General features: G+C 39.9%; 1 protein-coding gene across 1 annotated transcript; it reads right to left on the bottom strand.

Annotated features, from left to right (window-relative positions):
* Positions 1-5,739: 5,739 nt before the first annotated feature.
* NKAPL (NFKB activating protein like) lies at positions 5,740-6,972 on the bottom strand. Its single transcript, XM_007956497.1, has one exon. The coding sequence runs from the start codon at positions 6,970-6,972 to the stop codon at positions 5,740-5,742; it is 1,233 nt and encodes a 410-aa protein (XP_007954688.1).
* Between the last annotated feature and the right edge of the window lie 3,233 nt (positions 6,973-10,205).

Genomic DNA, 10,205 nt, shown 5'->3' on the forward strand with positions numbered 1-10,205 from the left:
CCTCCAAATGATTTTGAGTTTCGTTCCACATTGTTCTCCCTCTCTATCTAGGATCTCTTACATCCCTTCCAAGTGGATGACAGTGGTAGCCAGGCACCATCTAGTTCTTCTGGTCTCATAGTTGTATAGGTTGCTGATCAGATGGTGTACCAGTCTCTAGGTCTGATTGTTTCCATTAATTTTGGTTTTCTTCTTTCTTCTTTGCTCTTGACGAGGAGAGACCCATCGAGAACGTGTTCTTAAGCCTCAGGAATCTGTGAGAGCGCTGCCTCTTTAAATATCCAAAATAGTCAAGGAGCTTTTTAAACCTTGAAAATGGTGGTGGCCTCCGGACTGGCAAAAGTCCACAGTTCAGCCCACCTTTCTCTTCACCTTCTCCATTTGTTCCCCCGTCAGCATGCACAGTCCTCCGTGCAGTCCCTGGCTAGCAGGGTGATTTTTATGTTAATTCTTAGGTCCTACCACCACTCAGGAGTCTCCAAGCTGTCTGTGCCATCAGGATCTCTCAGGATTGCTGCCAGACTGCAGCTCCGTATGTCTCCTTTTTTGGTATTTTCATGCCAATTCTTCTGTTAGTTGGGGTTTAGTCCACTTCTATATCCTTCCCTTCAAGGCTCAGGGGTCCAGGATTATCTTCTGTGTCTGTGTTAATTGGTTTTCCTTTTCTTTGTTGAAGAGGGTCTGTGCAGTCTTTCTGCCTAGTCTGCCATCTTGCCGGAACTGTAGGTTCTTTTTTGACTCTTTTGGAGAAGTCTTTGAAAGCACATAAAAATTTAATTTTTAAAAGGTTCCATTCATCTAGTTTATCTTCTGCTGTTTGTACATTTTGGGTTATGCTTCACAGTCTATTTTTGCCATAAATTAAGGCCCCTAAATTGGCCCCTATTTTTTCCTTAGGAACTTTATAGTTTTAGGTTTCACTTTTTAAGTTTTTGGTCCATCTGGAGTTCGTTTTAGCATATGGTGTGAGGTACAGATCTTGTTTCATTTCCTTTGCAAATGGATAACCAGTTTTGCCAGCACCATCTCTTCCCCATTTAATGAATTTCAGCCCTTTGTAAAAAATCAGCTGACCATAGGTCGATAGATGTATTTCTGGGTTCTCAATTCTCTTCCACTGGCCTTTCTGCCTGTTGTTGTACCAATACCAGGCTGTTTTGACTACTGTGGCTGTATAGTAGGTTTTGAGATCCAGGAGTGGGACATCTGCTGCTTTGTTCTTCTTCTTCAATAGTGCTTTGCTTATCCAAGGTCTCTTTCCTTTCCATGTAAAATTACTCATTTTCTCCATATCTTTAAAGAATGTTAATGAGATCTGGATTGGGATTACATTGAATATATAGATTGTTTTGGGTAGTATTGACATTTTCACTATGGTGAATCTTCTATCCACTAGCATGGTATGTTCTTCCATTTATGTAGATCTTTTATAGTTTCTTGAAGTAGTCTTTTGTAGTTTTCTTTATATACAGGTCTTTTGTGTCACTAGTAAGATTTATTCCCAATATTTTATTTTATTTTTTTGTTAGCTATTGTAAATGGTATTGATTTCCTTTTCAGTAATCTCTTTGCTGGTGTACAGGAATTCAGTTGATTTTTGTATGTTGATCTTGTATCCTGCTGCTATGCTAAATCTCTCAATTACGTCCAGTAGTTTTTTTGTTGTTGTTGTTGTTGCTGTTTGTTTTTGCTGAGTCTCTTCGGTTTTCTTTGGATAGGATCATATCATCAGCAAATAGGGATAGTTTGACTTCTTACCAACTTGGATGCCTTTGATTTCCCTTTCATATCCTTTTCTTATTGCCCTGGCTGGGACTTCCAATACAATGTTGAATAGAAGTGGTGATAGAGGGCATCCTTGTATGGTTCCTGTTCAAAACGGGAATGGTTTCAGTCTCTCTCCATTGAGAATAATGTTGGCTGTGCACTGCAGTCAAGTCAGATCCAACTCATAGCAACCCCTCCTTGGATTTCCGAGGTGGCATCACTATGGAAGTAGATTGCCCAACCTTCTTTCTGAGGAGTGGCTGGTGGGTTTGAACCACCAGCCTTCTGGTTAGCTGTCAAATGCCTTAGGCACTATGCCACTAGAGTTCCTTTGGTTTTGCATATATGACCTTTATTATGTTGAGGATTTTCCCTTCTAGTCCTAGTTTGCTGAGAGTTTTTATCCAGAACGGGTGTTGTATTTTTCAAATGCCTTTTCTGCATTGATTGATATGGTCATGTGATTCTTTTCCTTTGTTTTCTCTATGTGATGGATGACATTGATTGTTTTTCTAATGTTGAATCATCCTTGCATACCTGGTATGAACCCCACTTGGTCATAATGTATTATTTTTTAGATATGTTATTGGAGTCTATTGGCTAGGATTTTATTCAAAATTTTTGCATCTATATTCATGAGGGATACTGGTCTATAGGTTTCCTTTTTAGTGATGTCTTTGCCTGGTTTTAATATCAAGGTTTTGCTTGCTGCATAAAATGAATTTGGGAGGATTTCATCCTTTTCTGTGTTCTAGAATAGTTTGAGTAGGATTGGTGTCAATTCTCTCTGAATATTCAGTAGAACTCTCCAGTGAAACCATCTGGACCACGATTTTTTGTTGGTATTTTTTTTAAGACCTGTTCAATTTTTTCTTTTGTTATGGGTCTGTTCAAATTTTCCACCTCAGTCTGTGTTAGTTTAAGTGAGTAGTATGTTTCTAGAAATCTGTCCATTTCTTACAGATATTCAAATTTGTTGGAGTATAGTTCTTCATAGTATCCTGATAGTATCCTTTTAATTTCTGTTGGTTCTGTTGTGACATCACCAAATTCATTTCTTATTCATGTAATTTGTATTCTCTCCTTCTCTTCCTTTGTTAAATTTGCCAGTGGTTTGTCAATTTTATTAATCTTTTCAAAAAACCAACTTCTAGTCTTGATTTTTTCTATTGTCATTCTATTTCCTGTTTCATTTCTTTCTCCTTGAATATTTATTCTTTCTTTCTCCTGGTGACTGTAGGCTTTTTTTTTTTGCTGCTTTTTCTCTAATTGTTGGAAATGTTGGGTTGTGTTGATTTTGACTCTTCTTTTTTGATGTGTGCATCTATTGCTATAAATTGGACTCTGATCACTGCTTTTGCTGTGTCCCAGAGATTTTGGTGTGCTGTGTTTTTATTCACTTTGAAGACTAACGTGTGCCTACCCAAGCTATGGTGTTTTCAATCACCTCATATGCATGTGAAAGCTGAACAACGAATAAGGAAGACCAAAAGAATTTATGCCTTTGAATTATCATGTTGGCAAAGAATATTGAAGATACCATGGACTGCCAGAACAACGAATAAATCTGTCTTGAAGGAAGTACAGGCAGAATGCTCTTTAGAAGCAAGAATTGCCAAACTGTGTCTCTCATGCTTTGGTGATGTTATCAGGAAGGACCAGTCCTTGGAGAAGGACATCATGCTTGGTAAAGTAGAGGGTTAGCAAAAAAGTAAAGACCCTCAATGAGGTGAACTGACTCAGTGGCTGCAATGATGGGCTCAAGCATAGTAAAGATTGTGAGGATGGTGCAGGACTGAGCACTGTTTTGTTCTCTTGTACACAGTGTTGCTATGCAGATCTAAATCAAGGGAAGCTAACAACAACAACAACTGTGTAATAGCAAAATATAAGACACACCTGAAATATCCAATACGGTCCTTCTATCCAGTGAAGTAGTACAAAGTCATTAAAAAACTGTTAAGTGAAAAAATGAAGGGGTGACCCACATGCACAGTGAGGGTGGTTTGATTCTAAAAAGGGAAACCTGCATATATTACAGGGTAGCTTTTACCAGTGTCGTCCACATATTTTTTAGAAAATTTCAAGCCAGTATGGTTCAATGTCCAAAGAATATTTATGTTCGGGTGAAGGTGTCCTTTTACATCACACTGCACTACAGGTTCTAGGATCCCATCTACACAGCTTCAGCTTTATGGGGCTTACCAAGACCCTGGAGCTTTGAAAATGGTTATCCAAATGATAGTTTGGTTAGTATTGAATTAAAATTTTAGGGCTCAGACAGATGTCACTGGAGTCAATAAAGGCCTCATCATGCACCATGAGTGGATTCACTCTAAGGCCTTCTCTAGCACTGATGCTAGTCAATAAACCCTCTGGCCTCAATGTAAGCTCTCCTGTGAACGTAGTCCCTCTTGACTTGGTCCCTTCTTCATGGGATCTACCACATGCCTTTTCCTTTAAACCTTCTCATTTTCTCTTTCATCTCCTAACCCAGGTGGCCCTAATCTACTCTTCAAAAGAATCTATTTATTTTTACGGATAAACCATATGACCTCTTCAATCAGGATTTCATTTCTGTCAAAATCCAGCTTTTCTTCAATAAATTTTTGACTTTCAGCACATGTAGTCTCATGTTTTTTTAAACAAGTAATTTAAAACTGTAGTGGACATTTGTTAGTTGCCTGTCCCCTTTCCCAACATTACCTTGATTTCCATTCATATATCCACTCCTCCCTCGTGTAGCCTATAAGCTATATACCTACCACTACAGGGGGAGGCTGTTCTATTTCCTTGGCAATAAGCACCTGTTTTGAGGGTGGGCATGTGACCTAAGTTACCCCATTTAGGATGAATCTCAAAATGCTTGCTTGCAATGCTAAGACAAATTTTCTTTAGAGGTGAACCAGGAAATAGATATCCCAACTCACTAGCTTTGGCAAAGCATTTTGCTATATAAGAGAAACCAGTCTGAGGAGGAAATCAACCTACAGAAGAGAAAGAAGCCAAAGTCTTACTAAAACCATGCAGGAAACCTGTCCTCCTGCTGGATTTTTCAGTCATACTCACTGCCGTCGAATTGAATCCAACTCACAGAGACCCTTCCTTGGGTTTCTGAGGCATCTCTATGGAAGTAGATTGCCTGATCTTCCTTCTGAGGAGTAGATGGTGGGTTTGAACTGCCAACCTTCTGGTTAGCAGTCAAATGCCTTAGGCACTAAGCCACCAGAACTCCCTTTCAGTCACATGAGCCAGTAAATGTCTGGTACTTTTTCACCCAAAATGTTAACTACAACCAGTAGTATACATTCAATTAACTTCCTTGTTCTGTTTGTAGTTCTTAATGAGCTCTGGCAGCACAGTGGTTAAGCACTCAGCTGCTAACCAAAAAGGTCGATGGTTTAAACCCACAAGACGTTCTGTGGAAGAAAGATGTGGCAGTCAGCTTCTGTAAAGGTTACAGCCTTGGAAACCTTATGCGGAAGCTCTACTCTGCCCAATTGGGTTGCTATGAGTCAGAGTCGACTCAACAGAATATGGGTTTTGTTTTGGGGAGGCAAAGGAAAGGAAGTCCTCAAAAAGAAAAAAGTCAGGGCAACAGGGCAAAAAGCTTCAGTTTAATTGCTCCAATCTTTATACTGCAACATATATGCGTGTACATACACATAACTTATGTACACACAGATAGAAGACATTAAATAGAGATTTCTTTGGGGAGAGAGATCAGGAATTGGGTTAAGAGACTCACTTTTTACCAAGTCTCCTTCTGCAGTTTTTTTTTTAACCATGTACTTTTTTACATTAAATATAACAAAAAGTAAATTATCAAAAAAGAATTTCTCAAAAAGCAGCTTTTACTCAAGGAGCTTACTAACATAGTAGGTACAGTAGCACCATGAAGCCTTTTCATACTATTCTGATCATATAAAATATTTGTTGTTATTAAAAGTCCTGCTATACAACCAAAAGTCCTTATTTGTCATCTTTCCCTTTTGTCTTTCGGTACACCATCTCTCGGAAACTGGCTAGAATCTTATTCTCTCTCTTGTGTCTCTCTTCTTGGTTAAAGAATGCAAGGGCTCTCTTCTCATCAGCACTGTAGATCTGGTTCTCTTTCCGCAGTCGTACAGCCTCCATTCTGCGATGCCTGCTACCACTCATGACATAACCTGAGCATTCAAATGACGCGATCTCTTCACTTGTCAGCCCGATTTCACCTCTTCGTGGGATACGCTTTCCAGCTTTTACATACTGAGCCATAGCTGCACCTTCACCTGGGAGTAGAGCATGGCCATAGTTCAGAGGTCTCTCATCTTGAGAGGAGTGTATTATAGGTGCTTCTGGGCCTACTAAACCCATGGTATCTGCAATCTTTGACTGCTCGATCCACATATCTTCTGGCAACTCCCCTTCTGAATCCTTACAGGTTGAGTCACTAGATTCTTTTTTAGTCTTCTTACTGTTCTTTTTCTTGTATTTTCTGGTTCTGTGCTTCTTTTTCTTCTCTTTCTTCTTGGCCTTTCTGGCTCTCTTTTTATCATTACCAAAGCTAGAATTAGTGTCAGAGTCTGAACTGCTGTCACTAGCATCAGAATACTTCCTATGTTTTCTTCTGGATGACTTCTTCTTTCTTTTTTTCTTGTTTTTTGAATGACTGGCCTTCTTTTTCCTTTTCTCTTCTTCCCAGCTAGAATCTGAACTGCTGCTCTTCTGAGTCTTTGCTTCATCCTCAACTGGAGTCTGTTCATCAGAATCTGGCTCAGGGCATTTTGGAGACAGACCCCATACCTCAGAGGCTCCCAACTCCCCAATCCTCTCTCTCTCTTTCAGCCGTCTCTGACGACGGCTCTCCTCCCTCTCCTCTTCATAGTCTTCAGCCCACTGCCGGTTGCCAGCATAGTGGTGATGATGGTAGCGGTATCCGTCATAACAGACAGAAGAGGAAGTTGAAAAAATGTAGTTGCGGAGCCCAGGGAGTCGCTCTCGCGACCCAGAGCATCTAAGTGTGTGAGGAGCGCCGACGCCCGACACACCCCATGGAGGCCTTAGGCCCTCACGGTCCCGGGGCTGAGAGCGGGAGCGGCCCCTCCGAGAGGAGCGTCTGGCTTGCGCGGATGGCGGGCTCCCAGATGAGCTGCGTCTCCGTTTCCGTCTCCGAGAGCCCGGGGAATCCTCAGGATAACGGGACCGGGATACAGGCGCCATCTACTGTCATTTTACAGGTCACCAAATGGTCAACGCAGGGCGATTACTACAGACGCCGAGACCAACAGACGATTCAGGCCTACGCAGGCGCAATAGAACTGCTCCAGCGCGTGGCTTCCATTTCCGGTGGTTGCTAGGCAATGCTCAGACCCCCCCCCCCCCGCCTTTGTGTCCTGATGGGGCTTCCTAGGGTGGCAGCTTCTCGTCTCGGAGATTGGAGACCTGGGATGACCTCTTTTCGGGCCTTAAATTCCGCAACCTGAGATTCGTGGTAACTTAAAAGGAAGAAACTGCACGAAGGGTCCTTCCACTTTTAAAACCTTTCACTGTCTTGCTTCTCCCCATTCATTCCTCCACCTGCCTTCTCTATTTTAACCTAGTGCATTCAGTTGCCACGCTCCCCATCCCCTAAAAGAGCTTGGCCACCATCTACATGGTGTAAATGCCTTTCTGGTAACTGCCCAACCCTGCTGGTCTCTGTTGGAAGCAAAAAGCAGGAACCAGAACTTGTATAATCCAAGTTTGAGCTCAGCTTCTGAGTCAAATGAGGAGCAGAGGCATACTAATTCTTACGTTCACAGACTTCTTCATCCCAGAAACACAAGAAAGCATCCAACTAGATTTCTAGATCTAGATTTCTCCTGTGTGCATTTCCTCAGAAACTTTGTAAGTTAGAAACCACTTCTGCACACATTAGATCTCACTCTTCGAAATGATAAACATTTTATGGAAGACCATTTCTCCCTACTCTTAAAATGTACATAGGCATTACATTTCTTGTGTTCTCTGATTAAGTTAACCTGCTCAGTTGGTTGACAAACTTGAAAAGTCACAAAAAAAGGTAGGTCAAAACTCAGGAATGTTACCCTTCTAAGACCAACCCAATAAAATTGGTAAATTTCGTTTAATAGGAGTAAATGAGATAACTTGATCTAACTAGAATTTTAATAATATTATTGAAGGAGATAAGGACTGTCATGGTACCATGCTACAAATTATGATAACTGAAGAATTGGCAAACAGGAAGGAGTATTATAGGTGAGAAGCACTTTGTATACTGAAACTATCACAATAGATTAGGTAAATTAGATTCTCTGTGAGCTCTGGTAGCATAATGGCTAAAGCACTTGACTGCTAACCAGAAGGCTGGTGGTTCAAACCCACCAGCCACTCCTTGGAAGGAAGGTTGGGCAATCCTACTTCCGTAGTGGTAACTGCCTCGGAAACCCAAGGAGGGGTCGCTATGAGTCGGGGCCGACTCGACGGCACATAACAACAACAATGTGAAAATTTTTCTTTTGGAGTTATAAACTACTTGGGAGGCTCCACTGACAGATGGGTGGTAGCTGAACCCAGGTTTCCAGCTGGAAGGTGAGAATTCTACCACTGAACAACCATTGTTCTTTTAACTGGACCTAAGTACTACTGTCAAACTGTTCTCGTTAAGAGTCTTTGTATTCCTACATCTATGTCAACACTGTATTATCCAGCTTTCTAATTTTTGCCAATCTAACTAAAGTGGTAGCTCTTTGTTTTAAAATGTGCATTTGTGTAAGTACATCTATTGCTAAAACCAGTACTAGGAACTGCTGAAATACTTAAACAGAGCAGCTAAAATCATACTCAAAACAAAACAACTCACACAGAGCAAACTAAAATGAAGAGCTAAAAACTGCTGGGGTGGGGGTGGGGGCAGTGCAGAGAAATACAGGTTTGTATGCTTGTCTCTCCTTTCTGCCTATGTTAGGGAAGCTATTTTTCTGTCAAGTGGCTCACCGTTATCAAATAGCTGGGAGTCTAGACAATTTATTTATTTAAAAATGAAATCTAGAAAATGAAAGCCAAAAAACATCTTGTAGGCACATTAAAAAAAAAAAAAATCCTATAAGCACATCATTTGCATCTTTTACACCACTGCTTTTTTTTTCACACACAAAACCTGTAGCTGTTAAGTGAATTCTAACTCATAGTGACCCTATATAATATAGGAGAACTGCCCCGTAGGGTTTCCAAAGCTGTAATCTTTACGAAAGCAGACTGCCACATCTTTCTCTTGAGGAGCGCCTGTTGCCTTTTAACTAAGGACCTTTCAGTTAGCAGCAGGGTACTTAACCAACTGACCTTTAAGTCAGGGGTGGGAAAACTACAGACTACAGACCAAAACTGACCCACTACCTGGTTTTGTATGGCCTCAGTGAAGAATGGTTTTTCCATTTTTAAATAGTTGGGGGAAAAAAAAATTAAAAGAATGATAGTATTTTGCGACATGTTAAAATTACATGAAATTCAAATTTGTGTCCATAAATAAAGTTTGTTTATTTATTTATTTATACTTGATAAGAGGTGGATTTTTTTATGGTGATAGTAAAATCCTAATATTGGACTTGGAATATTGTATCAACCGCCAAACCTCTAATCAGGTATCCTTTAATGGTTTGCTATATTTTTAATTAATGCAAGACTAAACTATTTCTATTGTTCCAATTGCTTTGCAAACTAAAATGCTCTTATAAGGCATATATTCACATCTTAACATGTAGTAAAATGCAGGAGAGCTTAGCAGATTATGTAAAATACAGCTATAACTGTATTATACCATGTTATGTATTGTGTTCTATAAATGGCAAGCTCTTTTTATTGTCACTCCTTGGAAGGAAGATTGGGCAATCCACCTCCATAGAGATACCACCTCGGAAACCCAAGGAGGGGTTGCTATGAGTCGGGATCAACTCCATGGCAGTGAGTTTGGTTTTTTGGGTTTTTTTTTTTTGGTTTATTATTGTTCAATTATAAGTTATGTATGCCTTCTATTGATTTATTCTGCAAACTGATAATTTTATGTTTTCCACCCAGTACTTAGATGAATGAACACAGAATGTAATGTGCTAAAAAAAAAAAGTGATGCTTTTGCATGAACACTTCCTGCAAAAGGGCTTTTTCTCAGGTTTTTTTTTTTTTTTTTTTTTTAATTTAATCGACTAAGCTCTAAACTTGACTGAAAATTTTCCAACATTTATTAGCATTTTATTGTTTCTCCAAAGACCTGACAAAATGTTCAAAACTGTCTATTTTGTTTCAGATATCACTGTATCTTAAGAAATACTCTGCTTTGGAACAAGCACCTCATTTTCAATTCAAGCCATATTTTCAAAATTTCTATGAAAAGTTACAAGTATGTATACATGTAGAGAGACTACTATAATGCACCCCTGTTACCCATTTTCAACAACTAT

The sequence above is a fragment of the Orycteropus afer genome, unplaced genomic scaffold (assembly GCF_000298275.1).
Source record: "Orycteropus afer afer isolate SDZICR_OR568_19922 unplaced genomic scaffold, OryAfe1.0 scaffold00627, whole genome shotgun sequence".
NCBI classification, from domain to species: Eukaryota; Metazoa; Chordata; class Mammalia; order Tubulidentata; family Orycteropodidae; genus Orycteropus; species Orycteropus afer.

Coding starts and splice junctions, on each gene's coding strand:
- NKAPL (XM_007956497.1), bottom strand. CDS start 6,972: ATGGCGCCTGTATCCCGGTCCCGTTATCCTGAGGATTCCCCGGGCTCT.